The sequence below is a fragment of the Typopeltis vanoorti genome, chromosome 10 (genome assembly GCF_054136105.1).
Source record: "Typopeltis vanoorti isolate ZY-2024b chromosome 10, IOZ_Tvanoo_1.0, whole genome shotgun sequence".
Lineage (NCBI taxonomy): Eukaryota > Metazoa > Arthropoda > Arachnida > Uropygi > Thelyphonidae > Typopeltis > Typopeltis vanoorti.
This window is the reverse complement of record NC_143558.1, coordinates 43,176,139-43,195,393: the sequence shown is the minus strand read 5'-3', so window position 1 is coordinate 43,195,393 and position 19,255 is coordinate 43,176,139. Positions and strand designations below refer to the sequence as shown.

General features: G+C 35.5%; 1 protein-coding gene across 2 annotated transcripts in view; it reads right to left on the bottom strand.

The window, feature by feature from the left end:
* Pex6 (peroxisomal biogenesis factor 6) overlaps positions 1–19,255 on the bottom strand; it is a 338,534-nt gene that overhangs the window by 106,329 nt on the left and 212,950 nt on the right. For both annotated transcript variants that reach the window (XR_016548921.1, XM_090398889.1), the window contains exons 11-12: positions 14,611–14,712; positions 1,653–1,729 (exon numbers count right to left, since the gene is read on the bottom strand). Coding sequence is in view for 1 of the 2 variants with exons in the window: in XM_090398889.1 (XP_090255015.1) it covers positions 1,653–1,729; positions 14,611–14,712 (179 nt within the window). In the remaining variant the exon portion in view is untranslated. The remainder of the gene's footprint in view (positions 1–1,652; positions 1,730–14,610; positions 14,713–19,255) is intronic.

The window sequence follows — 19,255 nt, the reverse complement described above, 5'->3', positions numbered from 1 at the left end:
GGATAATTTAAATAACTGTCAGTGTGAACAAATATAATGGGTTTCAGTTTAATGTCGAGAAATGTAAAGTTATGCAATTTGGGAAACACAGATTATAAGCTGTGCACTGATGGAAGAGTACTCCAGGAAACAGATGAAGCTACGGATTTCGGGGTGGTAGTAGGCAGAGAGTTGAAGTTTAAAGGACACATTGCTAAGGTAGGTCATAAGATTGCTTGGTTATTGAAGAACACACTAACAAGTGTAGACTTATTGAAGTTGTTATTTTTTTAAGATGTTATTATCTTAAAATTATTATTATTTTTGTTATTATCTTTATAAGACCTGATACATCCACATCTGGATTATTGTGCTCAGGTCTGGTCTCTTGGGGATGAGGAAGTGGTGGAGAAGATTCAGAGGTGAGCAATTAAGATGGTGAGTGGTCTGTGGAATGTTCCCTTATGAGGACAGATTGATATGTGTGGACTGGAGAAGTTCATTGATATTCTTGGAAGTTGAGCAAAAGTGTGGTTAGTAGCGGCATGAGGACTAGATTCTTCACTTGGAGAGTTGGGAATGAATGGAATGGGTTGCCAGAGTAAATTGTTAGGGCTTTGTCTGTTAATGGGTTCAAGAAGAAATATGATAGGTGTAGATAGTTTGGGGATCCCACAATATTTTGCCCTATTAGCCTCAATTTCACATGATTTTGACTCAAAAGAACTGCCACCTGTCCGAATGGCTTCTATTCTTGTTGGCTACAAGTTAACTGCTATCATCAGTAGTACCCCACCCACTGTCATATCTACTCTATCCTACCTTGAAAATACTAAAACTATCACATTCTATCACTATGTCATCTGCTGTTAGCCAAGTCTCACTAATGCCTATAACTTTTGGTGAGGTTTCACTAATCGATGCCAAAAACTCCCTTTTATTCCTGATGCTTCTAGCATTAGTATATAGAAACACTAGCATCCCCCTTGGGTCCCCAACAACCTTTACATGCAGAATTGACTACCCCATTTAATAGTTGCTTGAGAGCAAAGTCAAGTATCCCTGACTTTACGCTTCCATAATCTCAGTGAACAAAACTCTCTCTAGACATCTGACTCTGAATCCATTTAAGTGCAATCCATCAGTATTGTACAAATCTTTCCATCCATCAGGCCAAAGGTCCATAAACTGTATATCATTCCTTTTGCACAACCTGCATATTGATTCATTAGCTTGAATCAACATCTTCCTTCTCAGTTCACCTCTGTCACAGCATGGCAGCAGACTTCTTTTTTGCTTCTTCCAATAACTGTTTCACATCCTCCGTCACACAATACTTCTCACCTCTCAGGTCATTGGTTCCAGCCAAAACAATCAATTCTTTTATCTTCCCTTCTACATTCATATTGTAATGCTTTATTTCAGTATATCAAATTGTCTTTTTTTTTTTTTTTGGTAAAGCATGGTTTGGTAAGTTATTTTAAACTCCATTCTGCTAAAATACAAAAAGAAAACAGTTTAAGAAAGTAAAAGTATGCAAATCTATCAAAATAGAATTCAGAACTTAAATTCTATCACTCAATCACCACTTATAATAATAAACTTCATTATAATAATAATAATTTATTATATTTATTATTATAAGTTCAATTAGAAATTAAGTTGTTACTTACATTGTGCACTTCAGACGTGCATATGCTCTCTTGGTAGCCTGAGATACAAACATTGCTAAATCTCCAAGAACAAAGCCCTGCAACATATATTTAAATTGAACTAATTTATAAACTGATATATATGACGTATAAAAACAGAACAGTGAAGTTCACTACATTATTTTTGCATTTTCCTTCACTAATTTCTGAGTGATAACATATCTTGTCATCAACTCAAACTTTTCTGAAAAATATAGAAATATTTTCAAATCTTGAAATCTGCACCTAAATCTACAGAGCTAGTGCGAAATTCAAGCATAGGCATAATATTCAAGAATGTGTAGGGCTAATGTAAGATGGAGATGGCCTAATCTAAATGGTCTTTTAGATGGTGATTTAAACAGAATGTGTTAGATTCTTTTCAAATAGTCATTAGACAGAATGGAAGATTAAAAAATCTCACTATCTCACCAAATGCTACAGCACCTTCTAAGCAAAGAACAATAGATATGACCATGCAGTATGCAAAATTTATGGCCTGTAGAGTAAAATATGTTTGTTTGGATTTCAAATTTGTATGCTGAACAGCAGTAACACATGAAGAGTTAATAGTTTCAGAGGAAAATGATAATCAGTTATTTAGAGAAAATGTCTGCACATGCTGTTAAATTTTAGGCGAGATGAATTTCATCACTAACAACAAATCACATTTTGTTTTCATCCTTATTTTATCCAATTCATTGTGCATGTGAAATATTTTCATAACTTGGCTATATGTACAAAGAAAGCAGTTGACATAATTTTTTTTTGCTTATATGGTAAAATAATTATGAATGAAAACAGTAATATAATTTTTTGTCAAGTGTAATATACTTTCCAACTCAGCAAAACTTGCTCCTTCAACAATCAGACATGAAAAATTATGTAAGGAGAAACAAAAAAATATAAAGTATATGTGTGTGTATCATAGGATACTATGATAGTACTATATGAAAGTTTGCATTATTGCTAACTTCCTATTGACAATTTTCCTTCAAATTAGTCTGTTATTTGCCAGGACTCAAATACTATCAATCTTATATTTCAGTCATCTAAAGCACTTTTAACTGCATCGATGCACTTCCTAGACCATGGTCTAGGAAGTGCATCGATGCAGTTAAAATCGGAAGTCTTCATCTCCCTCCCCCCGCTAACCTGGCATCAAACACCTGTTTTCTAATCTTTCTTCTCTCATTCTGTTTAAATGACCATACCACATAAGATTAACTCTGCTTACCCATTCCTGAATATTAACAATATCGAGTTCCTTACAAATATCCTCATTTTAAATGTGATCCTGCCATTGAGGCCATCTGTTTTCACTTCCTATTATTCACAGAACTCTCCGGTCTCTGATTAACTGTTTTATTTTTAACTCAGCTTTCAGATACATAAGTTAAAATTGATACTAACACTATCTTGTATACTGCTAGTTTACTATTTTGACTAATTTCTTTTTTATTACATATAAGTTTATTTAGTTACCTCCTTTGCAACACAAGCTTTGTATATTCTATTATCTATTTCTATATTTAATTTGCCATCTTTACTAAAAATTGTACCTAAATAGCTAAAATGTTTTTTTACATGACAAATGGGAATGTAAGCCATAAATAGATAACAACTTACTGCAGATTTAATACTTCTGTAACATTTTTTATTTAGCATAGAATTTTCATCCTAGTGTCAAGGGATCTTCAGCATGACTTTCAAATTAAACAAATAAAAGAGACACTAGAAGACTTAATAATGAAAACACATGAAGTACATGTACATGACCAGTGCCAGATTAAGGGGTGGGCTGACCGGGCACCTGCCAGGGGCACCAAAACTAAGGCTGACACTAGGACCTTAGAACCTGTGCTCCTTCCAAAAAATAATTACTTCGCAATGGAAGCATTGCTATACTTTCTTCTGCTAATACTGAAAGAACATAAAATCATTTCTTATCTTCTATTGATAGAAATGTCTACTTAGCAAGTATGAAACAGTCACATATTTAAGAATGCTGTCTATATATTTTTTATCTTTATATGTGTACTAGTATAACCTGTTGCAAATGTATTCGCAATAATAAAGCAAAAATAGAATAAAATGTAAAAATCAAACACTGCACATTATTCTGCAGAAGTATAAATAAGGAAAAAGGAAAGAAATAAAAACTATTAACAATTTAACAATTCTCTGCTTGTAATAAACATAAACAAATATAAATAAAAACAATTAAATAATCAAAACAATTAAATTAAACAATTAAATACCCATTATAGTTATCTAAACTGAACTAATTATCGTCTTTCTGCATTACCTTTGTCTGTTTTAGTTGTCACAATATTGTTATTAATGTATTGAACTCTTTAACTCTTTAAAAGTATTGTTTTCATTTTTTGGCATATTGTATTGCTTCTAAGAGGTTTTGATTGGATTAAGATGTTGGCTACATCCAAATGAATGTTATTGGCTATAAGGGGAGATAGATCATATATTCCACGTTCAACGGAAATCATTATTTTCACTTTTGGAACTTAGTTAGGTGTAATGGCAAAGTTATGACCTTGACTTAACATGCTGACAATGTTCTCTGTTAGGGCTACTGATGATAAATTTATGTCAAAAGCCAGCATCAGAAAAAATTCATTTTTTCTGGTGCTGGAGATAAAGTGGCAAGTGTAGCATTGTAATTTTTATAAGGTGCTGAGATTGCTTGTATGAGTTTTGAGGGTAGACATAGAAGCTGAGTATTTTAAACATTGCTTCTCTATTAATGGAGTCAAAGAAGGCAATGAAGTCTATAAAGGTTAAAATGAGTGGTAAGTTTTTATCACATGAACCTTCTATGATTCTTCTGATGCAATGTATCCGTTCTATTGTACATCATTTTTTTAGGAATCCAGCTTGGTTTTTTTCCTTAAAAGTGGTGTTAAGTAAGGTTCTATTCTATTGAGTATCATCCTATTGTAGATTTTAACTGTGGTTGATAGTAAAATAATACCTCTGTAGTTATCCATTCTATTAAGACTGCCCTTTTTGGGTATAGGGACAATAAGGCCTTGTTTCCATTGTTGAGGTATTATTCCAGTGTTTAAAGCTTGATTCATTATGGCAAAGAGATTGGAATATGTATTATACCCAACATTTCTGAAAGCTTCTGCTCTAATTCTGTCAATCCCTGGGGATTTTCCTGCTTTGGTTTGATCTATTGCTATTTTTAGTTCCTTTTCAGTGAAGTATTCACAATTAATTGGCAGAGTGATGGTTAGATGCAGGTCCACTAGCTGACTTGAATATTGGGGATTATCAACATTCAGTAATTCTTGAAAGTAGTTTCTCCATTCTTTCATCAAGTTCGAATTTACTGATAGCTGTCTACCGTTTTTGTAATCTGCAACAATGTTTCCACTTTCTGTTTTTATGTTGACAGATATAATTTATCATTTGAAAAGTGTTTCTAGAATCCCCAGTTTTATTATAATTTTCAAGTTCCTCAACAGTATTTATTTATTTGATTTTCTTTGTCTCTGGTCATTAGTTCATTGACCTTGTTATTTAAAATGTCTAGTTTATCTTTATTTATTTCATTCCTGTTAAAGCGGTAGAGTTTCCTTGCTTCATTTCTTCATCATCATCAAATTCCTGCCATGTACCCTCAAGGGGTGTACAGGATATGACAGTACTACATGAAAAAATTACATCATTACTAACTTCCTATCTACAATTTTCCTCCAAATCAGTCTGTTACTTGTCAAGACTCCAACATTATCAGATCTTATATTTCTATTGTCTAAGGCACTTTGTACTGTATCAATCCACCTATATCTTGGTCTTCCTCTGGGTCGTTTTCCTGCCAACATGGCAGAGAACACTTGTTTTGCTAATCTTTCCTCACCCATTCTGTTTAAGTGACCATACCACCTGAGATTAGCTCTGCTAACGCATTCCTGGATGCTGACAATGTCAAGTTCTTTCCTAATATCCTCATTTTTAATATGATATTGCCATTGATGCCATCTGTTCACACGTCTAATCTTTCTCAGGACTCTCATATCTGTGGTCTCTAGTCTTTGGTCAAGTGTTTTACTTCTGATCCAGCTCTCAGATCGATAAGTTAAAACTGGTTTGAACAAAGTCTTGTATACAGCTAATTTAGTGTTCTGACTAATTTCTCTCTTATTCCATATGAATTTATTCAATTAACTTCCCACCATACCAGCTTTGCTGATTCTGTTGTCTATTTCTTTATTTAATTTACCATCTTCAGTAAAAATCGTGCCTAAGTAGCTGAAATGTTTTACTTGTTCCACAGGTTCTCCATTCACAACACAGTTGACATTTTCAATGATTCTGCCTATTTTCATTGTCTTTGTCTTTTTATTGCTGACCTTCATACCATATCTATTACAACAGCTATTCAATTTAGTCAGAGAATCTTGCAGACTTGTAGCAGATTTATTTATAAGTATAACATCATCTGCATAAAGCAAAGAGCTGACATTAACATCTCCAATTTTCATATCAGATTTAATACCACTTTCCTTCATAATGTGATCCATATAGATAATGAATAACAGAGGGGATAATGTACATCCTTGTCTCACACCAGATTTAACATTAAACCATCTTCCTGTACTTCCTTCAATTCTAACTGCTGACTTACAACTCAAATAAAGACTAAGTACTGCTTGATATAATGCCCCATCGACACCATATAACTGCAGCGTATTGAATAGCTTCTCTCTTGGCACCTTGTCATATGCCTTTTCCAAATCGACAAAACTTAAATACAGATCTTTGTTATATTCCCATGCTTTCTTGACTATTTGTCGTAAAGTGAAGATCTGATCCTGACAGCCTCTATTTGGCCTGAATCCAGCTTGTTCTTCACCAAGCTTTTCTTCCACAATTCTTCTCAACCGTTTCTCAAGTATACTTGCATAGATCTTGCCAGGAACACTCAGTAGGGAAATACCTCTGTAATTCTCACATTCAGTTTTATTTCCCTTTTTATATATGGGTACTATGAGAGCTCTACTCCAATCATCGGGAATTCGTCCCTCTGTCCAGGCTTTCTGAACTATGCAGTGCAGCCACTGTCAGACTTTTATACCACCATACTTCACCATTTCTGATCGAATATCATCTACTCCTGCTGCCTTTCCACATTTCAAGCCTTTGATGGCTTTTTCTACTTCAAGTATGGATACGTATTTCTGACTGCATGCCTGGTCAGTGTTTGTTATCACTATGCTGTCATCACTGCTTGTTTCATTTAGCAGTTTTTCAAAGTAATTACTCCATACTTAAAGGATATCTTTTTCTCCTGTTTTCATGTCACCTTTATCATCTCTAACTCCTTTTACAGCACTCTTTCCTCCATTCCTAAGCTTCTTCAACAACCTCCAGAATATTTTGCCACCTTCTTGATATTTATTTTCTATATTCTTGCCTAAGTGCTACCATGACTTTTTTTTAGCTAGTTTTACACACTGTTTAGCTTTCTTACATTTGTCTCTGTATTCTGTAAGAGTACAAGCTGACTTATTTGCCAGGAAGAACTTTTGATATGCTTTCTTCTTTTCCTTCACTGCCTCTTTAACTTCCTGTGTCCACCAGGGAGTTCTGATTTTTCTATCCTTGCACACAACCTCACCACATGCCTCTCAGGCTGAATCATTCAGGGTTTTCTTCAAGGCTTGCCACTGAATCTCCATGGTTTGGTTCCTGTTTTCAAACTCTTTCATTTTTGATTCAATAATCTTTGTGTATTTTAGTCTACAGTTCACATCTGAGAGCTGCTCAACTTTTATTCGCTTTAAAACTTTCTTACATGTTATTCTTTTCAATATGAAATTCAATTTTATCCTGCTCAAGACTAAATAGTGATCACTTCCAATTTCAAATCCTCTATACACTCTGGTGTCCTGCACCAGGGAGAAAACATCACTATCAACAATAACATAGTCAATGAGACTTTTCTTATTCCTTTCCTCTTCTCTCAATGTGAATTTGTGCACATTTTTATGTTGGAACATGGTGTTAGTAATAACCAGTCCATGTCCTGAGCAGAAATCCAACAGGTATTTGCCATTGTTATTAGCTTTGCTCTTTTCTCCAAATTTTCCCAAAATATTTTTGTATGTTCCACAATCATTTCCTACTCTGCTATTTAGATCCCCAACAAGGACCAACTTTCCTTTTTCATTGTGTCAGTTGCTTTTTCTAAAGCGTCAAAAAATTCCTCCACTCCTACCTTAGTAGAACCTTCTGTGGGACCATAGGCACAAATAAGTGTCATTGTCCAGTTCCCCATTCTCATATTTGCCCACATTACTCTACTTGAGACTGACTGCCATTCAAGAAGATTAGCCTCATATTTTGTGTTGAATACTATGGATACATCCATATGATCTATATATTTTTCAGTTTCAGGGATAATCCATTTTTCTGAGTCTTTTTTGTTGCTGTTTCCAATAATTTTGTTGGATGTTATGTTTATTGCTTTAATGATACCCTTATACTTTTCATTAACTGGATCTTTAAGAATGTTTTCCATATTGTCTTTTAATGTGCTGCAGAAAGATGCTGCAATTTGTGGGTTATTTAGTTTGTCCCAGATGTACCGTTTCTTTTTAGGCTTGTTATTTTTAGAGGCTTTTAGTGAAAGTTTAATGTGAGCATTGATTATTCTGTGGTCAGTGTTGTGAATAAATAGCATTGAATAAATTAACATGAAATGCCAACACATAAGCCTTTTTACTCATTTAACTATTATTATTAGATACCTCCAGGGAATCAGAGACTCACCAAGGGAGGTCACACATCATCTGCAGAGACCAAATGTCATACCTTTTCTTAAATTCATTCACACTACTCACACTTACCATTCCAAAGGTATTTCATTCCAATCATGTACCATTTTATGAGAGAAAAGTCTAGCTCTCATCCCTTTCTTGAATGCATTCACTCTCAACTTCCACGGACAACTTCTCATCCTCTTTCCAATCTCCTTAAAATGAAAAAAATTTCGTCTACTGATATCTTGTATGATCCTTTCAGAAGTCTGTAAGTCTCAATAATATCATCCCTCTTTCTTCTGTTTGCTAGTGCCTGTGGTTCACAAATTGTCAATCTATCTTCATAATCTGTATTCCATAATCCCAATATCATCTTGACACACTTCTATACACTTTCTCCACAGTATCACCACAGAAACACCACGTGTCCACACAAGTTCAAATGAGGTTCTATCAAGGCCTTGTAAAGAGGTAAAATGACTCCTTTATCCTTATATATCACTGTTTATATCCTCCGAGTTGTATTTGCAATCTCTTCTATGTGCTCCCCCCCCCCCTCCGGAACTTAATTCAACTTAATGTCTAATAAAATACCAAAGTCTCTGTCTAGAAAGTTTATAGGGGCTTTTCAATTTGAAGGTGAGTCAGCTGGTCTCATATGGAAGTGACAGGGTTTTTTATTCTCGGGAATTCAGGTTTATTATTTTGCAAAACATGCAATACTAGCCAGAACAACATATACGATTTAGACACAATACACTGCCCTCAAAGCATAACCTACTTTGGCTAGAAATCTACAACAACTATCCTGATTAGTTTTTTCTAGCATAATCCTGCTAATAGAGGCCACTGGATATCTCATCACACCGCAGTGCACACCTTTCTCGTGGAAAGGCTTAGACATTGGTTATGTATTTTTTACTAAATGATTTAAGGAAATTACAATGTCAACTAGGATATACATTAAAATAAATTTTAATATACTTCAATATTTTAGCAACGTCACGTTGCCATTTTCAAGAAACTTAAGAACAAGACACGTGCATACAGGCACAACAAACAGTAAGTGAGGAAGAAGCAGGAAGCTATTATTTCTCCTAAAGTCCTAATGGTGACCCCCCTAGCGGGCAATGTTGGTATTCTTGGGTGACTGGGCTGAAGGTCTTCTGATGTAGGTTTCTCAAATTTGAGACAGTCTCGTGCAGCCAAATTTGTTGAGGTTTGGATTGTTTCTTAGGGCTGAAGATGATTCCATGAAAAGCCTTTCATATTTGTATTTACTACGGTGTATTATCTTGGCTTTCTTCCACCGTATTCTATGGCAGGTATCCAGCATGTGGTCAGCAAGACCACAGAAAGGCATCCCTTATCCGCTCTACTAAAGACCAACCTCCCTATTCCCCTAGACCTAACTGGTGTATACCAGGTCCCTTGCAGCTGTAGGCTGTCATACTTTGGCCAAACAGGCAAGACAGCAAACATCAGAATTTCAGAACACAAGGACAACATCCGGTTTCACCAATACAGCCACTCTGGTCTTGCTGACCATGCGCTGGATACCTGTCATAGAATACGGTGGAAGGAAGCCAAGATAATACACCGTAGTAAATACAAATATGAAAGGCTTTTCATGGAATCAGCTTCAGCCCTAAGAAACAATCAAAACGTCAACAAATTTGGCTGCATGAGACTGCATCAAATTTGGGAAACCTACATCAGAAGACCTTCAGCCCAATCGCCCAAGAATACCAACATTTCCAGATAGAAGGCACCATTAGGACTTTAGGAGAATTAATAGCTTCCTGCTTCTTCCTCACTTACTGTTTGTTATGCCTGCATGCATGTGTCTTGTTCTTAAGTTTCTTGAAAATGGCAACGTGACATTGCCAAAATACTGCAGTTTATTAAAATTTATTTTAATGTATATCCTAGTTGACATTGTAATTTCCTTAAATCATTTAGTAAAAAATGCATAACCAACGTCTAAGCCTTTCCACGAGAATTACGATAATCCACGGAGATGATATCGCACGTAAAGCACGACATTATGGTAAAATGAAGTTAAAGCTATTAAGACAACTGAATCGTCTCACCTTCCTAAAACGCTGCCGGGATAACCAGGTAATTCCTAACTGTGTAAAATTCAAGCAGCGTTTCTCTTCACAAAAGGCTCTTTGTATTTATAACCATGCCAGCCAAGCCTTACTCAGAGAACAAATTGCCACAACTCGCCGATTCCTGAATGATGCTAACTTAGCTATACAGGCACTCGAAGATGACCTTTCAAGCACCTTAAGCCATGAAATTTGATCTATTTCATATGACATCTCATGCACTGCAGCAGAGAAAGAATTTAAAAAAGTACGAGATCGACACATCAAAAAATTTGAAAAAGAACTCAATCTCGAAACCACAACTTCCTACCGAAACGGTAGTCAACCTTTCGTCATTTAGTGTAAAACCTGAAGCACTCGACGCCCTCGCACGTGGCCACAACTTCGCCATTGCGCCCAGAAGAATCCCTGCTGAAGATATTATGATAAGAATTGAACGCGGGATATGACACCTTCCAAACCATGTCGCCAACGATATTTGACTGGATGCAGCTTGTGTTTTGATGAAAGCTAAACCACCAAGAGCCAACATGCCCGGTAAGGAAATTAAATCTCTACTAGAATTAAAGAAAAACAAGGAAATAATAACCACCAAAGCTGATAAAGGGAACGCCACAGTATTGCTTAACAAATAGGATTACACAGGTAAGCTGAAAGCTTTATTGTTAGACCAGGCTACTTACCTCCCTATCGAGTACAATCCCACCAACTCACAAATTAGAAAACTCCACAGGCTCCTTAAGAAGGTCACTTCTTGGCCTGTGAAAATCACTAACAAATTAAAACCATTTAACTCCATACACCCCCATATTTATGGACTCCCAAAAATACATAAGGAAAATGAGCCATTACGTTCCATAGTGGATGGCATTGATTCCCCACATACAAACTAGCTAAACATTTGGCCAAAGCTCTCTCATACTATACTGGCAACACACTTTCACACATAAAAAACTCAGCCCACTTCAAAGCCAGCATAGAACCTTACACTCAAACACACTGACATAATGGTCAGTTTTGATGTCTCCTCCTTATTTACAAATGCCCCACTCAAAGAATCCTTAGAGCTAATCCAAGCTAAATTTCCTCCCGATATTACAGCCCTATTTCAGTTCACAATGAACTCAGGCTATTTTGTTTGGCAAGGAAAATTCTACAAACAAATAGAGGGGACAGCCATGGGTTCTCCACTCTCCCCACCCTTGGCCAACTTTTATATGGAGACTTTTGAAGAGAAAACCTTAAACTCTGCCCCACAAAAACCAACCATTTGGCTTCGCTATGTTGATTATGTGTTTGCTATTTGGCCACATGACTCCGATGCACTTCTCTCCTTCCTAACACACTTAAACAACCAACATCCCAGAATCAAATTCACCCAGAAAGAAGAGAAGAGAAAAAAACAACTGCCTTCCTTTCTTACACACACTAGTCACCCGCCAGCCTGATGGAACCTTGGTTTTCTTAGTCTATAGAAAACCCACCCATACAGGCAGATACATTCACCAACAATCCCACCACCCCTCCTCACAACAATATGGAACCATTAAGACACTACACAACAGGGCTAAACTTATCTGTTCAAATGACAATGCCCTAACCACAGAACTAAACCACATTCTCAACACTTTCTCAGCCAACAGGCTGAGAAAGTGTCGTACCCCCCCCCCCCAAAAAAAATCCAAAAAAGATTGAAACTAGTAAACCACAACAAAGATTACTCTAAATCCATCACCATACCCTATATCTGAGGCACCTCGGAAAAAATTACAAAAATCCTAAAAAAACATGACTTAACTTCTTGTAACAGACCATAAAAAAAATTGACATCCCTTATCCACTCTACTAAAGACCAACACCCCCCCCACACACACACCAGATCTACCTGGTGTATACCAGGTCCCTTGCAGCTGTAAGTTGTCCTACTTTGGCCAAACAGGCAGGACAGCCAATATCAGAATCTCAGAACACAAGGACTACATCTGGTTTTTCACCAATACAGCCACTCTGATCTTGCTGACCAAGTGCTGGATATCTGCCATAGAATACGGTGGAAGAAAGCCAAGATAATACACCGTAGTAAATACAAATATGAAAAGCTTTTCATGGAATCAGCTTCAGCCCTAAGAAACAATCAAAACGTCAACAAATTTGGCTGCATGAGACTGCCTCAAATTTGGGAAACCTACATCAGAAGACCTTCAGCCCAATCGTCCAAGAATACCAACATTGCCTGCTAAGTGGCACCATTAGGACGTTAGAAGAAATAATAGCTTCCTGCTTCTTCTTCACTTACTGTTTGTTGTGCCTGCATGCACCTGTCTTGTTCTTAAGTTTCTTGAAAATGGCAACATGGCGTTGCCGAAATATTGAAGTATATTAAAATTTATTTTAATGTATATCCTAGTTGACGTTGTAATTTCCTTAAATCATTTATTTAAAAAAAAAATGCACACCTTTACATTTACTAACATTGAAATGGCAACCATTTTTACATATACACAATACATACATACATACATTGTGTATTTTACATACTCAATGTATGTATAATGCACAGCATTATACATGTCCCCATGGATATGTGCTTTGCATTATGGGATACTAAGGCAAGGGATGTGAAGTCATTAGCTTCTATATACGAGTTGCCCCAGTCCTGAAAATACTTCAGGCACAAACTCTGTTTACTTACACTTGGATAAAGGATTAAACCAAGTATATAATTTCTTGATATCTTTAATTTAAATTTTATCTCATAGGATAACCTAAAATAAGTATAGAAATTATCATTATCACCTAGTCATTTTTTGCTTATGCACCACATACAATTTTGTTTTCTGCTTATTTCTACTATCAAAAGAGTCAAATTGAAATTAGGATTGAAATAACTTGATAATTTAACAGAGATTCTAAATATCCACTTTCATTACATTCCATCAAGCAAGAGAGACATTACTACTATTATTATTATTTTAATTATATATAAAATAAGCTAATGAAGCAGTACAGAAGCAGTTAATTATAGAAATAAACTGGAAAAGAGGAAGAAAGACTTGCTCATATCCTTAGGCTGAAAATTACTGTATCACAATGTATACATATAAATATATATACAGCAGGTTGGCAGGCTCTTAGAAGTGTTTATATATCTTTCAAGTCTTTGGAAACTGAATTTCTGATTGTTGATATTTCTGTTCAATTTTGTGTGAACCATCATGAAATCTGAGACACATTTATGATATTCAACTTTATCATATTGGTGGTACTTCTGTAGAAATATGATGAGCATGTCTGAAATAATAGTGTGGTTTATGAAAGTTTTGAAAGAACTCAGAATATCTTTTAAATCCATCCAGTCATCCAGATAAAATGCTCCACATAGATTATAGTTTGTTTTTTTTCTCAAGAGAAGTCAAGGAATCAGTTGAAATGATCAAACTTCGTCAACACCAAAACAAAAAACAAGGGATGATTTTACATCACATCTGATCTTCTCTAATTCAATATGACATGCATGCAGTTACCAGTAATTTGCAGCAGACCATGAACCAGCAAACAACTTAATAGCAAATGTGTGTTTTCCATTGTTATTCTTGTTTTCAAATATTTCATTATGTACATTGCCTCAAAATTTTTTTTTAATTTATTCAGCTTTATTAACCACTAGCAGAGTGGTCAATAAAGTATTCTCTCCCATCAATTTCTTTCATGAGGAAGTATACTGGCAAAACACATATCTAATACTGAAATTATTATAAAACTAAAAAAAAAAAAAAATGGCAGCCAAATACATTGTCAGTAACTGCTCCCTCCCCCACTTTTTTTAAGGATATAAAGTATTTGATTTTGTTTCCTAAGAAAATTAAAAATTAAATGATGACTACATTAACTTTTCAAAAATAACTTTGCATTTCACAGCACATCACTAGATTCTAGAAAAAAATTAACTACCTTATATCTCCGAATTATCTCCAAAAAAAATTCCAAAATATTTCGAAGAAAAATCTTCCAGAATTACATAATATATTTACTTACAGCTGTTCTCTGTGCCAAGTAGTCGATAGAAATATCATTTCCTTTTCTACAGGTACTTAATAATCCATCAAGAATGTTTGATCTACATTTTTCATCTGGAGGCTGTTGAAAAAGAAAAAAAGATAAAAAACAAATTTAAAAAATACTTTTGTGCACATGGCTCCCACCAATGGAGGACTGTACAGCTATAATATAATTAGTATTATATCTATAACGATTTGTAAAATTTTTTTGTTGTATATTATATGTATATACATGAAAATGAATTTTTAACTTGGGGATATTTTTACTCCTAATCCCAAGTAAGCAAACTTAACTGTTTGCTTACTTGGGATTAGGAGTAAAAATAACCAAGCTTATAAAATTACTTGGTTATCCTAATATATATATATATATATATATATATATATACAGTTGACCCTTGAACAACATGGGTTTGAACTGCATGGATCCACTTACACGCAGATTTTTTCCAAAATATATTGGAAAATTTTTTGGAGATTGGTGACAATTAGAAAAACTCGCAGACGAGCCGAGTAGCTTAGAAATAATTTCTAAAAAATTAAGAAAGAGTTTATGTGTGTCATGAATTCATAAAATATACATAGATTCTAGTCAATTTTGTCATTTACTATGATAAAATATACACAGATCTATTGTAAAAAGTTAAGATTTATTAACACAAACACTTACAGACTGTACACAGTAGCATTTGCAGTCAAGAGAAATGTAAACAAATGTAAAGATACAGTATAAAATCATCAATGCATAACATTAACTTATTAATTAAATTTATTTAATTAATTAGAATAAAATAAAAATTTTATAATGATTCATTCATTAGTGTATAGGCTAGGCTACTGCAAATTTTGGCTATTGCAAACTGCCATCTTGGTTACCGAAGCCAACCAAGATGGCTTTTTTTTTTTTTTTTTTTTTTTGAAGACTTGACACTCAGGGGCTAGTTTGTCGAGTCTTCAAAATTCAAGGGGAACCAGCCTACTAATCCAGAACACGGGGGGTTTGGGCACCATAAGCACAGTCCCCCTAGTATATATATATATATAAGGGACGTCCAGAGAGTAAATTCGAATGGGCTGTCAGAGAAACAAAAATATTCGGAACTTCTTACAAAAAAACTTTATTGGAAATTAAAGTAGACACTTTTCACTACTTTTCTACATAATTTCTGCCATTGTTCAGGCACTTATCATAAGGGGGGGGCATCAAAAGATGTATACCTTCGTCATAAAAGTTGCAGCCTGTGATGCAAACAATGTATTGACTGCTTCTTTAATCTCATCGTCATCTTCAAACCACTGGCCACCAAGGAAAGATTTCAGATGTTTGAACAGGTGAAAGTTGCTTGCTGTGAGGTCAGGACTATATGGGGGATGATGGAATTGTTCCTAGCTGAAGGTGGCAAGAAGTTGTGTTATGCCGGCTGTTATCATGAATCAAAACAACGCCCCTCGTAAGCATGCCAAATCGGTTATTCTGGATCGCACAACACAATTTCTTAAGGGTTTGGCAGTACATACTCACATTGATTGTGGAGCCTTGACCCAAGAAGTCTACCAGAAAAATTCCTTGTCTGTCCCAAAACACAGTACACGATTTTCTGAGTGGAAACCGTTGTCTTCAATTTCATTTTGACTGGTGATGAGGTGTGCCTCCACTCCATGGACTGTTATTTGGAATCAGGGGGTTTGGATTTGGATGTTTGGATTCATGTCTTCATGTTCATGAAGACATGAATGTAAAACTTCTGGAAATTGCAGCGAGAGTGACGTCATAGTGAATCCCCTATTCTGTCAAATCTTCTCTTCAACTGAATGCACCAAATCATCAGTCACTAAAGATGGTCTCCCACTCCGTTCATCATCGTGCACACCTGTCCTTCCTTCATTAAAAAGTCTTACCCATCTTCGTGCCATTGAATCACTCATTGCATGTTCTCCATAAACCTCAATAATTTGCCAATGAATTTCAGCTGCTTTAACGTTCCTCACATTCAAGAAACGGATAACTGACCTAATTTCACATGTGGCAGGCAATTCGATTTTCTTAGACATTATAACCACATACCAAGAAGCATACGCACTGCAAGAATGTCTGAAAATGGCACCAACACCTTGCTAACAAATCAACAGACTCAGTATGCATGCACACCATTGCGATCACAGTGCTGCAGTGAAAATATTTAAAAATGGAACTTACTTTCTGGACGTCCCTCGTGTGTATGTATATGTATGTGTGTGTGTATATATATATATATATATATATATATATTGTTATATACATGCAGAGTAAATCCTGCTCAATTTAACACTGAACAAGTTAATATGTCACTTAATTCAAAGTGGAATTTATCCCTCCAACTATAAAATATAGTTTTACACTTTTTTTTAGGATTTCAAAATTCTAAATTTAATTTGGTTGGCTAAATACTAAATTGTCAACCCATTCTTGTTCATTCAGTATTCAAGTGGATATCTACTAATAGGCAGTTAATAGATATCCACCTGAATACTGAATAAACCACAGGAAGAAGTCTCTGCCTGTTGTCCTTGTTCATCAAAGGTGTAAGTCTCCTTTGTTATCTAGTTTTGACCCTTCAGTGACCCAAGTTAATATATATTAACCGACTTGGCAGGCTGAGTGGTTAGCATATCTGCTCTCCAGCCAAGAGACTGTAGGTTCAAATCCATGCATTAGGCATGACTCTTTGTGATTGTCTTTCACCTTCATACATTCATTCATTCATACCACTTAATAAAGTCTCCTGAGATGGAGTGGGTCACCATGGGAGAAGTAGACCCAATCCTCCTGCAATGGGAGAAGTCTTTACCCAGTAGGGGGGGGGGGGGGCAGATATAGGCTGAGGAAAAAAAAAAAAAATATATATATATATATATATATATATATATATTACTCCCACACGAAATGCAGAAGAGCCTATAGCAAATCCTTTCCTTCGTGCTCACATGGTGATCAGGATACATCTTAAAAATTATGGAAACAACTACTGTGTTAGAGTAAAACTTCAGTTTAACACTAAGGCCTATCAATGTAAATATACATCGATATGTATATATATTTACAATAGGTCTAGGACTCAAAGTGTTAATATAAACTAAAATAATCACTCGGCGTTTCAAACTTCACATTAAGGTCATCATCTGGAGTATGCACATATATACAAAGAAACAAGCTGCACCGTAGAAACTATTGGCCTGACCTCTAGTGGAAAAAAATACTACATCAAAGCTAGAGTCCTGTTATCATTATTATCTATTAGGTTACAAAATTAAATTAAACTAGAGAGCAACATGTTCACACAAAGAAAGTTACTCATATAAGTATACATATAAATTAAACTAAACCAGTATGGATGGTGGTCAATAAAAGCTGAAAATAGCTTAGAGTCCTAAAGTCAGGGTTTGCTGGATACTTGATGGACTAAGTGGGCTGAATGTGTACCATACAAATTCTTGGGATTTTTATGCCACCATTAATTGTTAAGATTAGGGCAGTTAATCAAAATCAAGCTATAGCAAATAAATGCCATGTGTGGGCAGGAATCAGGATTAGAATAATTTGTTGATATTTTTCTTGAACTGTTGAAGGTTGTATGCAGTTTGATTGTCAAGTGATGTTGAGTAGCTGGTGCTTGAGTTCCTGTAGATCTGGCAGAAATGGGAGACATAATGGATGCAAGTTCTGTTGAACAACGGCCATGGAATTATTTGTAGAAGAGAGAGAGAGAATACAAAAACTGATCTTCTATGGGAAAGTGCTGAAGAGAATTTCTAAGAGATGTGTCATTAATCAACTGAACTGCTTTCTTCTGAATAGCATCAAGAAGTTTCAGATGTACTGTCCCAAACATCAGAACAGTATTCCAGGGGGGGGGGGTCAGATTTGGAATTTATAGAGAATAAGTAACTGTTCAGCAGAGAAGTACAGCCTTGAGCAGAAAGGATGCCAAGTGTTTTGGAAGTTGATGATGCCATAGAAGTGATACAATATAATTGGTGCTAAGAAAGGTTTGAAGTATGAGTTTAGTTCAAGAAGGGAGATGTGGTCTCTACTGTTCAGCTGAGCATTATCAAAAGTGGAGAAGATCTGACTTTTTGCAAGAAAAACAAGCAAAACTGTGTTTTGGAAGCATTGAAGTTGATTAGGTTGTTTTCACCCCAATCAAGGATACTGTGCAGATCAGTGTTCAGCTCACTTATTACAGATGAACTCAAAGCTTGAGATGTTTGAGCACTGCAAGGCTTGTCACATGAGTAGGATGAGTGGAATGTGCTATCATCAGCAAAACTATGAATAGGATTGCAATCAATAAGAGCAAGTCATATATTAGGAAGAGGGTGGGTGAAATGACAGAGCCCTGCAGTATACTGGCATTAACAGGAAAGTCTGAAGAGAGAATACCAACCACCGTTACACATATAATTTGATATGAGAGAAAACTGCAATCCAATTGCACAAGGATGAAGGCAGTCCAAATGACAAACCCTATCAAAAGTTGGAGATGTTGAGCAAAGACACATCTCCAAACCTTTCCATGGAATGGATGCAGAGGTGCATAATGGAGGCCAGGATATCTCCTGTGGATCTAGGTTGGCAAAGTCCA